The 23,244-nt window shown below is 38.3% G+C and overlaps 1 protein-coding gene and 1 pseudogene across 1 annotated transcript in view; one reads left to right on the top strand and one right to left on the bottom strand.

Moving 5' to 3' along the window:
- The window catches only part of TOX (thymocyte selection associated high mobility group box), a 308,505-nt gene extending 285,858 nt beyond the window's left edge, over positions 1–22,647 (bottom strand). Inside the window, exon 1 of the mRNA XM_066379004.1 lies at positions 22,216–22,647. Within this exon, the coding sequence (XP_066235101.1) occupies positions 22,216–22,317 (102 nt within the window). The 5' untranslated portion in view covers positions 22,318–22,647. The remainder of the gene's footprint in view (positions 1–22,215) is intronic.
- LOC136397474 (zona pellucida-binding protein 2 pseudogene) lies at positions 2,310–15,581 on the top strand (annotated as a pseudogene).
- Positions 22,648–23,244: the final 597 nt, after the last annotated feature.

Raw genomic sequence — 23,244 nt, 5'->3', positions numbered from 1 at the left:
GATAATAAACCAGTGAGTGTGTCAGGAAACTGTTTTCGTTCATCAAGACGCCTGGATGTGGATGTTTGGCCCACACCTTCAGGCTGAGCGATTTCCCTATATTCTGCCCAACAACCTGGCCTCTGTTGCCCACCTTCAGTGACTTCTGATTTGTCAACTCCTTTCCTAATTTATGATCTATGATGTGCCCTGCTAGTACAGTTGACCCTTGAACAACATTTGTTTGAACTGTGCAGTCCACTTACACATGGGTTTTTTCAATAAATATTTACAGAACTATAAATGTTTTTTCCTTATAAATTTTCTTAAGAATATTTTCTTTTCTCTAGCTTATTTTATTTAAAGAACCTATGGACATAGATAAAATGAACTGGTTAACAGAGGAAGGGGGGATGGGGAGTTGGTGAGAGAAGAGTGAAAAAGAAGGACAACTATAAGATGATGAAAAATTATTTGACTTTGGGTGATGGGTACACAACATAATAAACAGTTCAAATGCTGTAGAAATGTTTACCTGAAACCTAAGTACTCTTATTGATCAATGTTACCCTGCTAAATTTAATTTTCTAAATAAAATTTTAAAAAAATAACACAGTGCATAATATATATTACAATCAATTATGTGTTAACCAACTTTATATTATTGGCAAGATTTCCAGTCAACAGTAGATTATATTATTAGGTAAGCTTTTGAGAAGTTAAAAGTTACACATGGGTATTTGTATCAGCAACCCTAACCTTCATGTTGTTCAAGAGCCAATGGTACACTGAATATGGGAGAAACATTTTATCACTTGACACTTTAATAAACTGAAATTGCCATTTAGCCAAACTGTTTGAGTATACCTCAATTTTAAAAAGTGACATTTTCAGTTAAGATGGAACTAGTTGAATTCAGGCTCAATGTCTGCTCTAAGATTTGCTCCTTGAAAATCTACTTTGCGATGCCTTTTTGTCATTAAACTGACCAAGTCTGATGGATCCTAGAGAGGTATGTAATAAATGACACCACTATTAGGTTTTTAAATGTGGTATCTGTACTAATTGCTTGCTTTTATCCTTAGGACCTCTAGATATTATGGAATTTACTATTTAACAAATACATGGACTCTCCTGATTCTTGGGGCAAGTAAGAATTTTAGATCAAACCCCTAGAGTTAGAGAAAAGATGAAAAGTATGTAACTTGTCCCACATCATGTGGTTAGTTCAGTAATCAGCATGTAAGTCCTGGGATGCCTTCTCCATCACCTTTCTACCACTGTGAGCTACAAACAGGACCATTCAAAAGAGCTGATTTCATTGTCATTACTAATATTAAAAAAAATTGTAAGACGTTACCTGGAAGACAGATACCAAATTGTTTTATACCCCCAAAATTAACAATTATTTTCTTTCAAAAATATATTGATAAATTTAAGCACTGAAGAAAATCAAAGGATGTAATCAATTATCTGAATATTCCCAATATTTGACATTACAGACTTATATAAATACACACACCTGTAGGGTATTACCATTTGGCTCAAATCTATTAATATCTAATTTTTCAAAAGGGGAAGAAATCACTCTGTGTTAGCATTTGACAGCAGGAAACACATAAGGTGATTATATTTTAACTGGTTTTTATTACATATATTTTAAATGTCAAAACTTTATGAGATGGCTTAATATGTAGTTGTTCTAATGTAAGTAAGTTTATGAGTGAAATAAAATGGTAAAGAAAAAAATCATTAAAGAGGGTAACAGACTGCACCAGATGGCTCTCAAAGTCAACCAAACTTCTTTTTTGGAAGACTCTCAAAGACCATAAGAAGTGGCATTTTTTTTAAAGGAGAATATCTCCCTTTGTAATGTAAAGGAAAGGTTTCTTGGTTTTGTTGTTAAATGTAAATGTATCCTGTATTTGAATATATGGCATTCCTGTTTCCATCTAAAGCCATGGAATGGAGTTGGGTCTTTTTTCCCCATAAAATGTAATTATGGAAAAAAGAGCTTGTGAGTGAATTATTTGAAGTAGAAAAATATGAAACAACCTCTTTCAGGGAAAAGGAGCTCCAATAGTGGATGACATAATGCTCAGGTTGCTACAGACTCAAACACACTATTAATACTGTGTTGTTTTCATTTACTCGCACAAAGATCACAAATAAATATTTGACATCCTAAAACACACATGTCTAATTCCGCAAGCTGTTATAATGAAGTCTTTTGAATTATTATAAATGCTTGAACATTAAAAATTCATCAGCAAGGAGAGAGAGGTGCTTTCCATTTGTGGTGTTCTGGATTTAAACACAACCCGCTAAGAATGGCTGATTGTCCCGAGGAAGCACCGCTGACAGCCATCAGCGGGTCTGTGCAAATGGTGTATGGAAAAGGTAATAAGAGCTTCAGGAGTATATTTCAGCCCATATAATAAAGTAATTGTGAACGTGTAATTGCAGTCTGGTTCCATACCATATTAGGGTAAGGAATGAGATGGTAAGAAAATAGGAGATTCACAGAGTTATTTTGTAAGCAATTTCAGCAACGACTGTGTCACAGAATATGCAGCATTTGTCAGAAAAATAATTTTCAAATGCACAGAGGTGTTTACCTTTTGAAAACCATTACGATGAACCTGAAAAATATAAACACTGGTAATTTTACCATTTAAAAAATATCCTGAACTTATGAACAACTTTGAATATAAAAATGATGTTGAATATTAAGCAACTGATTTCAGTCCATTAAAGCAGTTTTAAAGATTGAACATAAATGTCTATATTTTTAAATGATACTTAGTTCAAATTTCCAAAGACTTAAATATTTGCAATGATTAGGATTTCAATTTTAAAAAATTAATTCCTTTGGCTACTTCATAAACAATCACTATTGGCTTAAGTTACCAAGTTACCGTATCCCATAGGCTATCACTGGCTCTCATAGCAAGAGTTGAGAAAGGCCATGGAATGCTGCTTCTACTCTAAGCATGTCATGTAGACTTAAAAAAAAAGGAAAAGGAGCAGAGAAGGTAAACGCCTGAATGAACATGGGGATATTGAGAACTTAATAGAAATAGTATTTAGGTCAAATATTAAAGTTGTCCATTTGAATCTCAGATCACCTATCTTCTGTTAACGGAGTTATTTATATCACATCTAAGATTATTACCTCTGTAAGTGCACACATTTTTTTTCCTTTTTCTATCCGATACTCAGCAGACTTTCTGGTAGATAGTAATCACTAAAAATATTTAATGAATAAATTAACCAATATTTGCAAATGTCATGCTGCTGGAAGCAGCGTCTATAAAATCTCTCTGGCCTGGGTCCTAAAACCCATGGGGAAATAGGCTATGGAATCAGACACAAGAAATCTGCTTCTCTTTTTATTATTATTTGTTCCACTTTATGAGGCTCTGTGAATAAATGTAAACTGCGGATATACACAATATTCACTGGCCCTCTCTTTCAGATGAAACTCTAAAAGATAACATACATGGGAAAAACACCTTGATTTTGGTAAAAATAAAATACTACTAATATTATAGGTATTTCTCATTTGCTTAAATGGAGTTTCTAGAAAATAAAACGTATTTTTGTCATTAAAAGATATCCATTATTTACACATGCCTAACTGTTTACAAAGAAATTATTTCAAATACCGTTTATGTCTTAAATGAAATAAAGGGAAAACAAATCAATCCAATTCAATGGTGTGCTATGGACATCAGGTATATTGATTGGCATTTGTTAGAAAATCTCACATACACACATGTAAAATTTACCCATCTCGTCTTGTATAACCAGAACTACTGTTTTCCAAGAAAAGTTCATCCACTGAATTGTGTCCTAATGATGATGAAATAGGAGAGAATGGCTGCCCAGAAACAAAAGCCCACTGTAGGCAGGTGAGGATATAGGTAGGAGAACACTGGTAAAAGTCATCTAGGAAAATAAGGATAAAGGAACCTTTAAAATAATGTCAATCATCTTATAAATGATGTCTGTGGTAGAAGGAAGGGAGGAAACAAAAGAGGGAACGAAAACGGGACGGTGGGATCCAAACCTGAGACAACTATTATGTTACAGGTCTTGCCCTGTCCTATACCTGTCCGCACCCCACCCCCAAATCATCACCATAATCATTCAATTTCTTCATGACCCTTTCCTTTTCTTGGATTTTCTAGATTCTTTTCAGGTTTGGTTATATATTAATGCCTACCAATCTAAGCCGACTCTCGACTGCCTTCCTCCATCACAGAGCATCATCGGGGTTTGGCCAGTGCTATGAGATTTTTCTCTTTCATTGACTCATTGGCTCTCTGACTTCCTCCTTCTTTAGCATAATGTCACTTTAAGCATAATGTCACTATGCCCATGGCCCCAGCATTACTGAGCTCTAGTTACATAGTTTTCCATTTTAGACTAAGATAAAGTACTTTAAGTTTTCTTATAAAAAATAGAGTTAGTGAAAGTCAGGGAAAGAATAAGAATGAACAAAATGTTCCATTCTCCATGGGAGAGATAACCTAACAAAATAAAATTATACAAGGCCTCTAGTGTATTTCTTAAAAACAAAGACAAAAGGCCATTATGTTATTTCATGCTTCTCAAACTCGTGCCCCTAGAAGCAGAGTAATATGCCAGGGTGGTAAGACTCTAGAATATTATTGGTTATCTTCCTGGAACATAGAGTGGCCTCAATTGTAAGTGATTTAAAGTATCATATTTACATTAAAACAAACATAGATGTGTTACAGAACATAATATAAAATCCACATATTTCTTAAAGATGAAATATCAGTACTCTAAGGCCTATGTGAATTTCAGAGACATTTCTATGCTGCTCGTGGTGTAAATTCACTAGGGTACATCCACAGAAAAATTTGAGGACTTTGCCGTGTGAAGATTTAGAGATTGTTAGATCTCTTCTAAACTGCTGATAAACATTTCTGAACATGTTTGGACTCTTGAATATACTTCCCAAATTTACTAATAATAATATAGGTATCTATCTCTGAACAATAAATTTCAGGAAAACGATTACTAAAACCATTGGGATGTTAACTTAGCATGTACGCTTCTAAGACTATACACAAAGAATTAATATTCCTTGCTAGCAACTGGGTTTTGATAAAAAAAAAAAAATTCAGGTCCTGGCCAGTTGGCTGACTGGTAGAGTGTTGGCCTGGTGTGTGGGATGTCCCGGGTTCAATTACTGGTCAGGGCACACAGGAGAAACAACCATCTGCTTCTCTACCCCTCCCCCTCATCTCTCTCTTTCTTCCCTTCCTGCAGCCATGGCTCAATTGGTTGGAGTACATCAGTTCCAGGCACTGAGAAGGCTCTGCAGAGCCTCTGCCTCAGGTGCTAAAAATAGCTCAGTTGCCAGTATGGTCCCAGATGGGCAGCACATTATCCCCAGACGGGGGTTGCTGGGTGAATCCCAGTCAGGGTACATGTGGGAATCTGTTTCTCTATCTCTCCTCCTCTCATTTAGAAAACTAAATAAATAAATAAAAGAATTTTCAGATAGACAACAACACTCTAGTGTGCTTTAAGAAGTGAGATTTTTATGTGACTCAGCCTTTTGGCTGAAGCATAAAACATCTAGATGCTTATCATTCATCTATAGTTTGAAAAGTCATCAAAAAATAGATAAATACCTCATCATTCATTTGATCATGTAATTCCCCTAGGCACTCTTATCTAGTGCATTCTTACTAGGGTTGAACATTACTTATAGCTACGTTGTTAAAACACAAAACTGAGGCTTTCATTCCCCTTGTTCCTAACTGTTCCTGGTTGTCTCCCCATTCTTATTTCAGTGAGTCCCTCTTCCTTCCTTATATCCTATTTCTCACTACAGGTGCGTCAGTCTCAACCCAGACCCGTTAGCTCACTCCTTATGTAGTAACCCTTGATGTCTCACCTCCATGGACTTCCTCATTGTATGTTCTTTGTAGTCTTTTATTAGACACTTTTTAGTCACAAATAATTAGTGTCCATTTGTCTCTCAGATATCAAAATTCTGTCACTCAGTGTGTTTCTGTTTTTGCTCTGACTCTGAGAAAGCAAGAGCCAAATGTAATGTTTAATTGTAGTGATCTAAGAAATGTGTCTCTGTTTTGGTAATACTAATATTAGTCTTGCTGTATCTGTTGCTTCTTATTTTAAGTTGCTTCAAGTGATTTTGAAAAGAAATAGAAAGTCTAAAAAAAAAATAATTCAAAAACAGGAACTAATTCTCCATAACCGTTGATCAAATTTTAAGGCCAACTGAAATGACATTTCCTCCAGGAAGCATTCCGGATTCCCTCACTTCAATTCATTACTTCTTCTTCTGCTCCCCAAAGCAGTGTGACCATAGACTTCACAGCACTTCAATTACACTACAACGGTGTTCGGGTTATCTGTACTCCTCTCTGGGTTAACCACATGGAGGCGGGTTCATTCACGTGTACTCTTCTCTGCCCCCCCCCAGTCTCCTCCCTCAACACTCTCCATTGGGCTCTGCACAGGTTTGGGGTTCAGCAAATGCTTTTCAATTTCTAAAAATGAATTAAATGTGCCTTATTAACAAAGTCCAAAGCTTCTTTAGAAGTTCATTTCAAATTTAAAAAAAACAACAACAAACAAACCTATTTCTAAGCTAAAATATTCTCATTTCATCCCTGTGCAAATATTTGTACGGGGACTGCATTAGAGCTACCTGAAAGTAAGAAGTTATAATGGAAACAGTGACACAGCCTTAAGTGAGGCAACCAAAATAGGAACTACTTTAATACTTTTACTGAAATGTTCTCTGCTTGATAAAGTTCATTACCAGAATATCATCTTCAAAAGTGAAATGCATTCAACTGAGCACGTTTTTTTCATTTTGTAAATAGATTATTCCTTGCCTGAGCTCTCAGTAGAAAGTACAAAATAGTCTTCCATAACATTAGAAAAATGTCACCTCATACATAAAGTTAAAATTTTAAAATAAAATAAATTTTTTCTTCTTTAGCATTTTAAAGGTACAGTTGTACCTTCCTATAGCAATCACCCTGCACTGCATACTATATTAAGGACTGAATCATCAGCCTGCAATTTGATATGTTCTAAAATGTGTTGAGATAACATATTAGAGCCCAGAACAAAGTCAAGTCCCGTGGGATATCCTAAGGCTATAAAGTCACCATCTTTTCAACATCCTCCTACTTATTACTATGGTTTTATTTAAAATGTCCCTGGCACTAATCTTTTTCTCACCTATTCAAAATGACATAGAAAAGTAGCTATGTGGTAAATTTACAACCCAAGTTCCAAATTTTCACATCACATCAACTAAAAAATTATGCACAGCATATTCATTATATATTTTTTCTTCTACATTAATAAGTTCCTGACCAGTCTGGGGGTTACTGTAGCCAAAGTTACCTTACAAAGTAAGTTTTGCCCCGCTTTGAAAATTACATACGCATTGGGTTTAGATATCTTAATAAGATAAATGATATATCATCACCATTGCATCTTGGCAAAGAAGTGATAGCAGAAATTAATCTTTGACCTTTAAGTTTTCAGCAGTGAAGTCATTTTTCCAAGAAACAAACATTCATATATGTATTAATGTCATTTTACAAAAAGCACTGCATTTTTAACCAAAATTCAGATACAATTTTTAATCAAAATTTAGGGACAATTTTATGACAACTCCAACTCAGAAATATTTCCTTTCTCCTCTACCCACACGCCCCCAGACCTTTTCTAAAGTTTGAAAGTTATAGAAAGGCAATTGACCTCAGTAAATTTTTCTGCTGGCTTACATTTTTTCTTTCTTTTCAAAGTACTCTTTAGGGGGGGGGGGGGAAGGAAAGACAAACACTCTTCATATAACAAGTGCCATAAGAAAAAATATGTTCTGGCAGACTTTTCCCAACTTGTAACTGCAAAGAATTTACATCATCCAAGTATAAATGCAAATAGTAAAAGAAAAAAAATCTCAAAATGGATTTTTGTTCTACTTTCAAACTCCGAGGCTAAGGGAAAACAAGTGTTTCACTTCAGAAATGAATAACGAAGGACTTCAGTATACATATACCTTTCTCTTTTAGGAAAAATTGCACATAAAAGAGCATTTTTTGGCACGGCTGACCTGCAGAGATATGGAGCTAAGCAGAGTCATGAATTCACTCACTCTGATATGCACACATGATACGCAATTAAAATCTCCATTCACATTCCTGCCGGGTTGTCAATCATGAGGAAAGCCTTTTTGACAACATTCAGCGAAGCGTACCAACTAACCGCTCAACAGGAACTTAAACAGTAACAGCTTTTGTTTCTAGCAAGAATGAATTTTTTACCAAGATTAGGTTCAGTTTCTAAGAAATCATTATGCTCTAAAATTCAGGGCCTTTCATTAAAAATGAAAATGTGTCATCAAGATTTTGGCAATCCATGTGATGTAATATCTAGAAAGTATGAGATACATAAAAAATTCTAGCCTTTTCTACTAGGGGAATCTTTTTAACTTTTCCTGTTTAGAACAATGAACAATGCTCTTACAATGCAGTTCACTGGGCGGAAATGTGACGTTTCTAATTCATTCTGAAGTTTTTCACTAGGATTTTAAAACTTTAAAAATAGATCAGAACTCTAATCTCACTTGAAAAATGAATGGCCAGTTTATATAGCAATGAGAAAATGACTTTTTAATCATAAGATTAATATTTAGAATATATAGTTGATGTATTATAGAATTGTACACCTGAAACCTATATAATTTTGTTAACCAATGTCACCCCAATAAATTCAATTTTTAAAAAAAGTATAGAAAAGAAAGAGGTTAAAAGAAGAATATTTAGCATGTTAGAAATACCGCATGTATCAAATCTTTCAATTTATAAAGCTCTATAGAAAATATTACGCACATAAATTTTTTCCAGATGAACCCAGAAGGTACTCTGCTCATAACTTAGTTTCTGTTGAACATCTAATCAAAGACTGTGCCCTTCATAATAGCACATTAGTGTGCTTTAAAGCCATAAATCCATAAAAACAGGGCCCAGTAAAATTAAATATAGGATGTTTGTTAATCTGCTGCTGTGTCTGTTTTGAGCAACTAACCTTGGATTACAAATCTGAAACAAGTTAATACTATCAGATATTGAAATATTTGTCTTCTTCCTTATCATGTTCTGTAACTGAGAGAGCAGATGCATCCTGACCATTAGCAGTCATGACAAATTGCCTTGCTAATGAACGTTACACACTGAAAGTGCCATAACTGATTAAACTACAATTTCCCACTACCAGAGAGAGAGAGCTGGGGACTCCAGCAGTGGGCAGCTCTGATACTCTGCCAACAGGCCTTCAGGGCACCGAGTGATATTTAGAAAAACACTCTAAATTCCATATGAACATCTTCTAAAAGCCTATTGTATACAACAGGTTTTTAAAGAACATTAGATAAAACAGCTTAGGTTGTAGCTGATGAGCCATGAAAAATGGATGTCTTTTAACTATTTGGTATCCTTGCAAGTATGTGTTGAAGAATATTCTGTGTGGGTTTTTCTCTCTCTCTTCTTCCTTTTCCCCGCCCCCAAGACATTGCGTGTGCTTTGCATTTCACATAAAATCTTTCTTTTGTCAGTTCCTTTGTTGGTGCAAAATTGGCAGCAGTTCAAATTCAAAGTACTCCTATTCATTTACTGACCAATGTCATGCTAGTTCACATCAGCCAGCGAGCTAAGCTCTAAAAAAACATAAAAGACTTGCTTCACCACTGACGAATAATGTGTACATTTTTACAGAGCTTAAACCTTAATGCTTTCCCTGAAACTAACAATACAGTATATCTTATCATTCCTTTTTCACAAGCAGGCAGCTGCTGAAACGCTTGCCACTTCAAAATATCAATTGCTTGCCAGAGTTTTCCTCAACACACCCTGTCAAACTCATGTATATTGTGCAATGAAAATGGTGCAGAGCTGAAAGCTAGAAATTGTGTCAAATTCTGCTGTAAGGGTATGATGTGCAAAGAACAATGTATGACAACCGTAGAGACTACAAACAATGGCACTGGAGCCAGGGACTTCATAGATCACAACTGTGCCTGTACATATTTTATTGTAGGCATTATATATTTAAAGCATGACAAATGTGCCATTGTACATTATGTGCAGCACAAATAGAAGCTCCACCCACTAGTTTGCCTTTTGCATTTCTCCTGATGATGGAAACAGTTGGGTTTTATTTCTTTTCCTTCTCTTAAAACATTTAAGTTTCTCAAATCATAAGGAAGAAGATACACACACGCATGCACACACACATGCACACACACACCCACCCACAGGGTTATCAAAATGAGTAACAGAAAACACTAGACAACAATACAAAATGAGAAAATGAGATCTTGTTCTTTAAACATTTTGGCTTCTCTCTGAGCACAGAAAAGCCAGGATTACTTTAAACACTTAGCAAGGGTGTCAAGAGACCTGTACTACCACTATGCCTATAAATTGTTGTCTACCTAATTTTAATGCAGTTAAGTGCTGGCATACTGATTTGCACGATTTTCTGGAAAAATGGAAATCCCACGTGAATATGTTCTTTGTATGCAGAAAATATGGTTTAAGAAGCTTTTACTATTATTGCTTTCCTATGCCAAAAGGACAATTAAGCAAATAGTATTTCACTACTGTTTCAGGTTTATAAACTAACACCAATTCCTGTCCATTTAGAATTTAAATATACCTTCCCATTTCCTAATACGCTGTTTACTTTAAATGATTCTGGTTATTGAAAACTTGTGTTTTTTTCAAACATCTCCTTAAATATTATGTAAAATCTAAAAACCTTCACAATTTGGAACACATCTACTTAATTATAAAGGGTTCCTGGTTATCACCACACTAAACTAATTTAGTCAATATGTGTGGAAATGAAAATGTGTATGGGAGGAAATGAGTTTGAATATATATTCATCTCCTCTATGATCTAGCATAGGTAACAACATCTTTATCACACAAGTAGCTTGGAGTGGCATTAACTGACTCTGAAGCTAAGAAAAATGAACAGAAATGCTTTTAAGGTGCTAAATATTTTGGAAAGAGTATAGGGTACTGACCTTTGGTGTATTGATTAGTAGGACAATGATGCATTATTAACACACAGCAGCTGCACCTGAACTGCTGCCATGAATACAGGGTAGGGCAAAAGTAGGTTTACAGTTGTGAGGACATAAAACATAAGAGTTTATTCTTGTATTATTATTTATTAATTCTTGTGTTATTTTCCATCCAAACAACTGTAAACCTACTTTATGCTCCACCCTGTATAATAGTCTTTTATAGCCATCAGGAAAGTGAGGTAGGAGGCCTTTATTAATCACCAGGTCAAGACTGGCACATTTTTGTGAACTTTAGTAGGCAAAGTATCCCTTACTGAAATATAATGTTGGTTATCACTAATTGTAAACATGGTTTTTTGAACTTCCCAGTGAACTATTCAGTGCTTGACTACCACTGAGCTTGTTATTGTCTGGTAATCGAGGAAAACATGCTCCATTGTGGGAGGTTGTTACAGGAGCTGAATTTCAAAAGGCGACTGTGTCACTGAAGGATGACTTTACAATTATTTGGCATTACAAGTTCAGGGATATTAGCATACATGATAACTTTTCTTTAATTAAGTAAAACTGTTCACGAACTAGAAAAGCTGCTTTGGAATTTTTCTTCCTTTTTATTTCCTAAGCAGTTCTTAAAAGATTAGTTTTGCAGTAAAATTTTGAGAGTTACCTTGAAAAATAACAGCATAATTTATTTCAAAAAAGTTTAATTTGGGGAAAGAAAAGATTATCCCATTAGCCTTAGTAACTGAACATAGCGCACAGAGCCCATTATGAAGAGTCTTTTATGCCCTGGCAGAAAGTCATTAACATAAAATAAATCATTAGCTTTGATATTAAGCTTCTACTATCTGCAGGTTGCTATGATTAATGTTCATGACTGCATCTGCCAAATAATAAAATATACTTTTTGTTGAAAGGTTACCCTGCTTCTTTATTATTAACATTTCTTTTTTATCCAATTGTTACTGGCATTTTTAGGTCGAAGAATGTTGGCATAAAAAACCTGGGTTTTACAATGGTAAAAAGATGCCCATGCATATAACACTTTATCCATCATTCTTTAAAATTAACCATTTAATTGAGTTAAAAGACTTAAGGAAATCAGGTGGTACATAGATATGCTTTCAAAGTAATTGGACCATCTTTCAGACCCAGTGGTTCATTCATTAATTAATCTCGTACATTGTATTTCGCGTCTCTGACCCATATAGCAGAGAAAAGTACAGAGGGGGCAAGTTTGCTTCCCTGAAGTCAGGAACTATAGGGGGGCATTTCCCTCTGTAGCAGTTATTCTCAACTTTCATTTTATCTTTTTCCACTGCAAAACAGACAACAGCTTCCATCTGTAGCATCTCTCATTAGGTACATTGGCTCTCAATGTGGAGAGGGAAAAAGAGGCCCCCTGAGGGGCTTATCAATATCTGAGGGAGGGAGATTACAAACTGTACCTACATCTACCCCATTTTCCCAAGTTCACCTTTGACCCTCTAGAAAGGTTACCCCTTGCTGAAAGAAACACTACTCTACAACTTTGGAAAACACGTTTATTCCGCTAGAGTAGCAGAAAGAGAGGAAATGGACTGAGAATACAGTATTTTTCTAAGGGCCACCATTATTTGAATTTTCGAACATCTTTCATCACAGGATTTCAAAATAATCTACCTCTGTTGACTCCTTAGTTGTCATAAAACTCCTTGATATAAATATAAATTATTTTCTCTAGTGAATACATGGAAGATTGGGACACAGGTGGATTAAGGTTTTAGTGTCAGAACTTTTAGCAGACATCAAATGAAGTCAGGCTTCTAAAGAGAAAGGGGAGGGAATCTATCCTTTCAGAGGTCTGTTTAGTTTGCCGAAGGAGTGGGTCAACATAGTTCTAAGAGCCCTCAGTTTTTATTTCAAATCTTCAACAAAAAGGAGTTCTTTCTTGGGAAAGGCCTATGGTTTTGCTCAGAGGGATCTAGTTCGTTGTCATTACTAGGTTATAATATGCCCAATTAAATCCCACCGTTGTGAAAAGCATCTGCTCCTGTGAAACATGCCTAAATTTCTCAACGTGGAGTGGTAATGAGGCATTCTTACCAGTCTCCATGATTTCCTTTACTGTCCTTGCACAGATTGATGAAATCTGCTGTTTATGATGAATTCTCATGTATTTATGGGTCAAAATATATCCAGGACCATGAAAAACATATTAAAACACAAACTCAGACAGACAGACACACACACACACACACACACACACACACACACACACACACACACACAACTAGGTCTGACTATTTCTGACTAGGCCACTCCCCAAATAAGGGGCTAAAACACTTCAATCAAAAGGCATTTTATACAAAAGCTGACATCGCCACTGCTGTGGGTCAGACACATATAAATTGTAAGTCTACATAGTAACTCAAAATACTTTATATTTTCTTGCTACTGGTAAAGCTTCTCAATAGCCAACCATGGCCTCAGTTTAATTAGCCATCCTTTTACAACAGTTTCATAAAAGCATGTGATTCAGAAATGAAAAACAATAAACACTTGGCTGAAGCAGAACCATTTAACAATCCGAAGTGAAAAAGGGATACACAAGACCATTATTAGTGATGTTGGCTTCATGATTTTTAGTACTATAAATATATATTAGCTATAATTTTTTATGAGTAAAATGGAAATCTAAAGGTAGATTTTAAAAGTTAACTTTAACATTATGGACCAAGTAAGGCAAACTTGCTTGAAGAGGTCTGGAAAACATTGGTACGTCCTGGCAGGAAAAAGCAGGCTCTTCTTCCTGGCATTATCCTTCTTCTGTTTTTTTCTGTTGCCATCAACACCCAAGCATAAAGCAATATAATGTTCCCATTTTCAAAATGAATGTTACAAGGAGAAACAGGTTAAAATCAAGAAAAGCTTATTTAGGTTCATGGGAATTCCATGTCTTAAAGTATTATGGAAGAATTGCTATAATTAACAGCCTGTTGGCACTTCCATTATAAACCACATTTCTAAGCAGTGTATAACTCAACTGTTTTTAATGAGAAATTGCTCTTTGGGATAAAACTTGGCATGTATGGCTTAAAACAAAAAGTCCTAAATTACTTCAGGCAGATATTAGCTGAATCATTTTGGCCCTGGTGTTCCAGATCCCTAGTGTGCAGTCCATTTAACACAATCACTATCTACTGCTGATCCTCTCCACCAATGGAGACCATGGACCCAGACTCTGGAAAATACACCTCCAAAGAAAAAAATCCATTAAAAATATATCAATAACATCAAAGTGGAAATATATGAAAGGAAAGAAAGTATCTTTAAAACTGTAAAAATAAATATTCCCACATTGAAATTTTGTTTGAATTCAATTGAAATAAACAAGGTGGCCCCCAGCCTGACTGGGGGTGCTACAGTAGATAAATTGTCAACTTGGGCCACTGAAGACATAAGTTCAAATCACCTCCTCACCCCTGTTGCCAGCTTGAGTGCAGGGTCGCTGGCTTGAGGATGGGGTCATAGACATAACCTTGTGGTTGCTAGCTTGAGCCCAATGGTTGCTGGCTTAAAGTCCAAAGTTGCTGCCTGAGCCCAAGATTGCTGGCTTGAGCAAGGGGTCACTAGGGGTTACTGGCTAAGCTGGAGCTCCCCCCCCCATCAAGGCACATATGAGAAAGCAATCAATGAACAACTTAAATGCAGCAACTACAAGTTGATATTTCTCATCTCTCTTCCTTCCTGTCTGTCCCTGTCTATAACCCCTGTCCCTCCCCCCAAAAATATAAGGCACGCCTCGGTTTCTGTGGTGCTCAGGTGTGGCACCAGAGTTGGATGGCAGCATATTTTTGAATTCATCAAGAAAGGCTTCATTAATGGCAAGCCAGCACACATAGTGAAAATATATGTAGAATTCTATACAATAGCTTGTCTGTATGGATATAAAATGTACTTAAAAAAACAAACAAACAGTGTACCACCACTTACTTGGAGATGGGGCCTAATGAAAAGCCTTTAACAAGAAATTATTGAATAAATATAATTCAAACAGGAAAGCTGATGGTGAAAGATATCCTGGAAGCTATGTTTCGACTTCACACATATACTGTTTCTTATAAGACTGTCAAAGCACAATCCAAGAAGAAAAGATGTTAAAAAGCAGAGATATAACTTTGTGATGTTTGCCTATCGGGAACCTGATCATTCACAATCATGCTAATGGCTGTACTTTTTACCACAAAATCTTGTGAAAGAAGATATCATGAACTGCTTTTCTGAATGCTGAAAAAAATCTTGGATAATTTAATCTCTGATTTGTCATAGAACCATCATATAAATGACATTTTATTTAAATTCCAAAACATGGCCTCATACATGAACAATTTAGTCTTTCAAGTTAGTCCTTTTGTACCCTGGTGGTGCATGAAGTAATGTTGTTGACTGTGAAGACATCACTGATTATAATATCCTTCTGATAAGAATTTCATTGTAAGAAGAAAGTATTTGAATATTCAATAAAGCTATTTTTTAAAGGCAGTCTTCAAGCATTTAAATGGAATGTTTCTTGCAGGTGAGAACTATGGTTCTTTTATATAGAAGAACATGGAAGCTTCTTGCAAACAAAAACTATAGTTGTTGTCTTTGGAGACACAATATTTATAGTTTACTATAATCTTATTTTCTCCTCAGAGTACACATTTTAGAATCTTGGATTTGATTGTATACAATATGTTTTATCTTAAATAATTAATAACATTAAAAATATAATTGATAGCCTGACCAGGTGATAGTACAATGAATAGAGTGTCAGACTGGGATGCGGAGGACCCAGGTTCAAAACCCCAAGGTTGCCAGCTTGAGTGCAGGCTCATCTGGTTTGAGCAAAGCTCACCAGCTTGAGCCCAAGATCGCTGGCTTGAGCAAGGCGTCACTCAGTCTGCTGTAGCCTCCCAATCAAAGCACATATGAGAAAGTAGTCAATGAACAACTAAGGTGCCGCAATGAATTAATACTTCTCATCTCTCTCCCTTCCTGTCTGTCCCTATCTGTTCCTCTCTGTCTCTGTCACAAAAAATATAACTAATAGCATTTAATCAAGTAATAATATTTTATTTTTATTGAAACATAAGATAAATATTCTACCTCATGACTTCCCAGAACCCTTGAGATTCACATTTATATAGCCAAAATGTAGGATATTAAGTATCTAAATTTGATTAAATTCTGCATGTCCACTCTTCCTATTTTAGTTACCTATGTATATTCTGATGAGAACACAGAAGTATGTAATTGTAACTCACCTAATTAACTATATGCCAACTAAAGATCAAGAGATCATAGTCCCACTTTCATACTATGTTAGCATCTAATTTCTCACTGATAAGGGATGTTCAAGGATCTGTTTCCTAGTTCTATATACATTGTACATAAAATGTGTTAGGATAGGAGAAAATTATGAGAGATTAGAAATGCCCACCATAGTTATTTTTCCCTTCAGTATCATATTTATGTTTTCTTGGTCTGTTATTGTATGATCCTATATCATGCCTTCAGATGGTAGACTTGGGGGAAAAGAGAACAGCCTAATTCAGAATTTTAAAAAGTAGACATGGACCTGAGGAATGGCCAAATTTGATTTCCTTAACCAGAAATAAGGTCAGGCACTGGAGGAAGAATGAATATGTTAGCATGATTATGATAACAATTGCAGTTGGCAGAAAAGGGAGCTTGGCAGCCAAGATAAACACAATGGTGAGTCAAGTACCTGAGGAAAGGGAGGAGCATTCAGATTAGAGAGTAAAGACCTCCCATGTGCAGATTAAGACTGTGGAGAAGACAAGCAAGGGAGAGGATTGTTCCAGGATTGGGAAAGAGCTAACTGGGAAGGGGGTTGAGGAGGAGGGAGGAAGGAGGAGGGAGGAAGGAGGAGGGAGGGAGGAGGAGGGAGGGAGGAGGAGGGAGGGAGGAGGAGGGAGGAAGGAGGCCCTGGCACACAGACTGACCTGCTGCTGAGGGCAGGCATTAGTCAAGACAGGAGGCTCACTAGTAGTTGAAAAATATCCCCAGGGTCTTTTCAATTTTCTAGCACCCTATCCAAATGTTGAAAAGCATTAGAATAAATCATCCTTTATAGCTAAACAAAATCCCCCCACTTGAATTTTCTAAGTTATCCTTCTCTTAAATTGAGCCCATTAAAAAAAAAAAAAAGTACAACGGCAAAAAATAGTCCCACATACCAATACCAATATTTGATACCCAGTGTTCGTACTAAAAAGCCATTGTTAAACTTGAAACTTTCCCTACTTCTTCTAGTTTCAAGTACCTTACTTTTTCCTCTGTTCTTAAGTCCCTTACAATCATATCATTTAAAAAAAACTACAGTAAGCAGTTAATTAAGATAATATTTAAATATCAGTTTAGTTTTTCTAACTAAGCAAAATATCAAAATGCTCCTTAATATCATCATTCAGTAACTTTTAAAATACGTAATAAACTGAAGAATATTAAGCCATGTTAAAAATAACATTAATTCTCTAAAACTTCATAACTATAACTTTTACACAGACATTTACAATTGGAATTTGCGACACTGAAATATAACACAAAGTCAAGGTAGGTTTTTGTGTGAAATCTGATCTAGTGGCTAAAACTATATGATTTTTTTTTTGGTTTATGCTTTTCCTTATCTATAAATTTATTTAGAACATATTTAAAGACCTGAAAACTTATGAAAGAAGCCAGCTAATAAAACTCCCAGGGGAGTTTTAATTATACTAATGAAGTGCAAAGTATCAACTATGAATTTCCACAAGTCCTAGAAGTTATAGAGGTAGATAGGAAACTAATCAAGCATGATGCTCTAAATTGCTTATAACCCTCCCCTTCCTCCTCCCCCTCCCATCCTCCTCCATTTTCTTACATTTATTAATTAAAATAGAAATAATGACTCTATCCTAATATGCTTATAAATTCTGTATTTTATACGTGTTGAGTTTTGCCACATGAAAGTATGCTACATAATACTCTAAATAGGAAAATAAGCTCAAAAGAGATTTTGCAGGGATGATAATGTATCTTGTTTTTCTCAAAAGTTATCAGATGTCTACTGTTAGCCCTGACATTTAATGCAGAGTTCATCACAAATAAGTCCTTTCTCCGATGTTTATATGAAAAGATTATATACTGTTCTTCCTCATTTCAATGACAAAAGCCCAATATACAAAATGCCCATTATTCTTTATTCTGTATACAGCTAGTCTTAAGCATGGGTTTGTGTTCTGGACTTTCATGTGTCTAAATCAACCAAAGAAAGATTCAGGACCTGATTCTACAAAAGCAACCACTGAGAACAGTAAAGACCATTATTTCTCCTCCCACTGCTGGCAGAGGTCAGCATCCCTGTCATTAGCCATGTCATAACATAATTGTATTACTACTACTCCTTATGTGGGTAGATACTGAGCAATAACTGAACACATCACATCATTGTAAAAATGAAAAATTGCCACTTCTTTGTCCCAATTTAGCACAAAATCAGTGAAAACAATCTTCAGAAATGACACTGCACTAAGAAACTGAAAGGAACTATTATTACTCGGTAGGTATATATTTAAACTGATGCTTTGACATCCTCAACTAGAACAGAAAATGGAACTGTATTTTACTACTGAACTCCAATTGGGAGCTCTTGTAATCCAATTTCTTTTTGTAACATTCAGTTCAATTAAGGGATACAATGTTACTTAAAATAGTCTTAATTAGATGAAACAGATTGTGGAGCCCATCTCTCAATATGTGAAATATTACCATACTAAGTTATAAGAGGTGAAGACTGTGACTTCCAGCCTACATGCTTCTGTCCAGTGTATAAGCTATACTGCAGCTTAAAGGCTGACCTATATACAGCAACGTGCCATCCGTTCTGGCTGTTCGTATAAGAGATGCCTCTGCACAGTTGCCATAACCAGCATCATTCGCAGTGTTCTCACTTTTCTCCTGCAATGGGCTATGCAAAAATGGAGGCCAGTTTTCATAGTGATGTGTTCCCAACATAATGTGCTTTTATAATAGAGCAACCCTAGATTAAACTGTTTCTACAAAATCTCTCCTACAGAGTTTATTAACTGAAAATAATCTTGGCAATCTATAGAACAATGGTGCTAGAAAGTGTTAACAGAGTAAAACCACCACATTTGAGTTTAGAAAAGCTTTAGGAAGCAGATATTCATTTTCTCTATTAGGGTCTCTTCTGACATTGAGAAAATGGCATTGGGGGAAACTCTAGTTACAACTGCATTGCATGACACTGAAGCACAGAATGATACTAGTTCTGCTGGAATTTAGCACACCAATTTGAAGTAAAGTGTTGACAGATTTAAAATAAAGACAATTAGTAATTTATGATCTTATCGCGCTATTAAAAACAAATAACCTGACAAAGTGACTGTTTCTTATAATGAACTGCATATTCATTGCACCTCTGAAAGAGACAAGGTTTACACTGCAGTCCTATCTCTTGTATAAAAGTCTGCTTCAACTTGTTTTTACTAAAAGTGGACACAGCTTTCTTATTTTAGCTTTTCCAAACTTCTGCCCATTGGTCATATCCCTGCAAATCCATTGAAGTCATTGAAAAAAATGAAGCTAGCAATTAAAAATGTGAAGAGGGACAGAAACTTTGTAACAATGGTAATCATGATGGAGTAGGAAATACCAGTGCCTAGGCTTTCTGGGGCCTAGAAAACCTACTTGAGATGTTTAGTATAATCAGGACTTAGTGACAAATATATCTGATGGACTACTACACAGAGAAGGACAGGAGAAAATATCTGCAAGAAACATTTTCATGAAGTCTTCCTACTATGACAAATACATCTTATGACTTTGCATTTTAAAAATTCCATTATTCCCTGGATAAGTTAAATAGAAAACTTGCAACTAGTCAATAGAAAGGGTAGCTAATTTGCATTTAAAAAGAATAGTTTGCTCTTCATACACTGAGCGACTTAAAAGGAGCTTCAGTGAACTGGTAAAGAAATTCTGAAGAGTTTCTAAATTAATTTATTCAATTCACAGCACAACTCACTAAAATTATTTAAAGCACTTAATTGGAAAATGATTTAATATATTGAAGTAATTCTTGATTTTCCAAAGCATTTAGCTTTTAAATTAAATTTGACCCTACTATCACAAGAATGACGACTGAAATGTGTATTCAAGTCATTACCCTCTTTTTGGAGCCCCAAATCACTGATAAATTTAATAAGATGTGTCTAGTTTCATTGCCAAAATGTTTCTGACCTTTTGGTTTGGCTACTACTGTGGACTATGTCTTTATTATCCAAGATAGGACTGCTACTTATTTTTATTAGTATTAGTAATAGCGTTGTAAGCAAAATAAAAATGTTGCTAATACAAAATGCTTGCTTATAAAGGCAAAACAGATTTGAGAGTAAAAGAACTATGTTACCAATTAATTATGAAACTTCAGCACACAAACTTCTCTTGCCAAAGTTACCCGTACCTTCCAATTTGCCCAGGGCTACAGGGCTCCCTGTGTAATGAAAAGCTTTTTTGCCTTGCCCAAGACTAGTCTTCCCTTGTTTCTAACTTGCTTTAACATCATCGGTGCACAGCTCATCCATTTTCCTGGGTCTCGCACTGTACACAGCATTTAGGAGCTTCTCCATGGGGTGATAGCTGTGGTTCACTTAACTCACAGTTGTGTGTGTGTGTGTGTGTGTGTGTGTGTGTGTGTGTGTGTGCTCGAGCGCGCGCGCGCGCGCGCGCGTGCCGACTGAGCAAGTCGGTTGCGTGGTGGGCAGCCCGGGGGCTGAGGATGCAGCGCGCTAAATACCTCTATATCACGTAAAAAAAAAGAAGTTGTTGTTTGATGATGACTCGCCACCGGGCAAATGTTACTGAGTCCCAGCGATTTATCCAGTGGAATTCACAGACGGGCCAACAGGGAATTGCTTTCAGAGGCTCTGAGTATCCGGAAGGTTTACCACCGAGCGGGAGCTACGCATCCAAACCTCTCGCCAGGCGTTTCAGAGAACTCAATTCTCTCCGCCGACGTCCAGCCGGCGGGACAGTTTAGACACGTCCAACAAGCCCACGGCAGAGACGGCCTTGGCCCTACGGCTGCGCTAAAGAAGCCGGTCTTCACGCGTCCACCTTCTCCGGGCTGAGAGTTCGAGAAGCCCAGAGTGTAACCCCCTACCCGAGCACCCCCTGACAGTTCTAGCGTTGGGACGGGCTGAGCTTCGCAGTAGCTCCGGTCCGCGCCCCCACCCCGGGCCACCCGCCGGGTCAGCCTCGCCGCGGTCCCCCTCGGCCTCGGTGTCTTGGGTCAAGGGGCTGTGGGTACATCCCAGCCTGGGACCCTGCTCCAGCCTCGCGCCAAGTGCGGGAGCTTTAGACGTGAACGCGAAGCGCTCCGTCAGCTCCTTAACAAACTTGCACATTCCGCACGCACCCCACAAGCGGGAGCTGTCCCCCAGACCCATCTTCCCGCGCTGGGCCCTGGCCCGCAGACCGGCGTCTTAACACCGAGATTCGCCGCCCTAACGGGTTTGTGAAAACAAAAGAGTTGTGGAGCAATTTTCTCGGAGGGGGGCGGAGGCGTCTCCCGGGTCCCGCACCCCGACGCCTGGCCGCTCCTCTGACAATTAATGCCGAGCAGGGAAGCGGTGCCACGAGCCACCGCTGCCCGGGAGAGGCAGGGAAGTAAGAAGGGAAAACTGGAAAATAAACTGAATTCTCTCAGTCCCCCTCCGTTTCCCAACACCAGACACACCCCCAAACTCTACCGTGGTTTTCTCCTAATTTTTTAAAACGCCCCCCGGCAAACCAAGGCAGGGATCCTTAGCTGTGAACAGCAGGAAGGAAAAAATCCGAGCAAATCGTGTCACTTTCCGCATAATCGCGGTGTTTGACAAACCCCCGGAGCCGCTCCACAATATTTACTACCCAAGCGCACGCAGGGCTGCAGCGGGTTGCGAGCCGAGCGCGCCCCGGACCGGCCTCCTCCGACCCGCCCGGCCGCCGAGCTGGCCCGGACGCCGCCGCCCCCCTCCCGGGATCAAGCAGCGAGAACACGGTGGAAACAAAAGCAGAGCGTTCACCTTGTTGCAATAGTAGGGGTCCAGGCAGGGAGAAGGTCCCAGACAGGGAGCGTCGGGCGCAGCGGCGGGCTGGGCTGGAGGTGGATAAAATCTTACGTCCATTTCACTCTCACATCAAGCAACTCCTTTTCTTTTCCTTTTTTTTTTTTTTTTTTTTTTTCAAAAAAAAGTGTTCAGCAAAACAAGCTTAGACGGAACAGAGAGAGGTGTCTGGACTCAGGAGTAAAAGAAACACCTTCCTTCCCTCACATCCGTTTGCGGTTTGTTTAAGAAGAAGAGGAGAAAAAAAAAAAAAGAAAGAAAGAAAAAAAAGAGGGGGGAAAAGCGCTCAACTCTCCCCCAAGCCGCGGCGCGCACCCGTCCGCGCCGAGCGCGCAGCCAGCTCCGCCGCCGCCTCCCGGCCCCGCCGCCACCACCACCACCGCTGCCGCCGGGCAGGTAACTTCATGCGCTCATTGTCCCCCCGCCGGCCCCCCCCATCCCCGCCTCCCGCGCCCCTAGCCACCCGGCACACGCGCTCGCGCTCGAGCTCTAGGTACTGGGCGTTTTATTGGAGTCTCTGAGTTGTTCTGCTTTTAGTTTATTTTCTCCACCTTGGAGGCCTGGGATAGGGGGGGTGCACGAGGGGGGACAGGACGGGTGGTGGAGGGTAGTGAGCGCCCTGGGTCGGGCGGGTAGGGCGCGCCGCAGGACGCCGACTGCTCGCGGCCCAATGGCCGCTGCTCTAGCCGGGGGCTGTAGAAGGGAGGAGCGGTGAAGCAGGAGGAAAGCGCAGCCAGGCCCGGGACGAGGCAAAGGGACCCCAGGGAGCCTTTGCCGTGCCCGAGTCGCGCTACTCCGGGCAGCTTGTAGTACACAAAGGGGCTAGCGAGCCCGAGCCACCAGCGGCCGCGGGGCACGGCGGGGAGCGCGCAGCAAGGGGGCGCTGTGGTCCACCCCGCCCCGCAGCCCCGCCCCCGGGCCCGCCCTGGCCCCACCCCGCTCCCACCGCCCCTTTCATTTCTGTCCCACTTCCTTCTGGCGTCTCCC

This window comes from Saccopteryx leptura, chromosome 3 (assembly GCF_036850995.1).
Source record: "Saccopteryx leptura isolate mSacLep1 chromosome 3, mSacLep1_pri_phased_curated, whole genome shotgun sequence".
In the NCBI taxonomy this organism is placed as follows: domain Eukaryota; kingdom Metazoa; phylum Chordata; class Mammalia; order Chiroptera; family Emballonuridae; genus Saccopteryx; species Saccopteryx leptura.
Note: the sequence above shows the minus strand (reverse complement) of the source record. Positions and strands in the feature narration are given on the sequence as shown.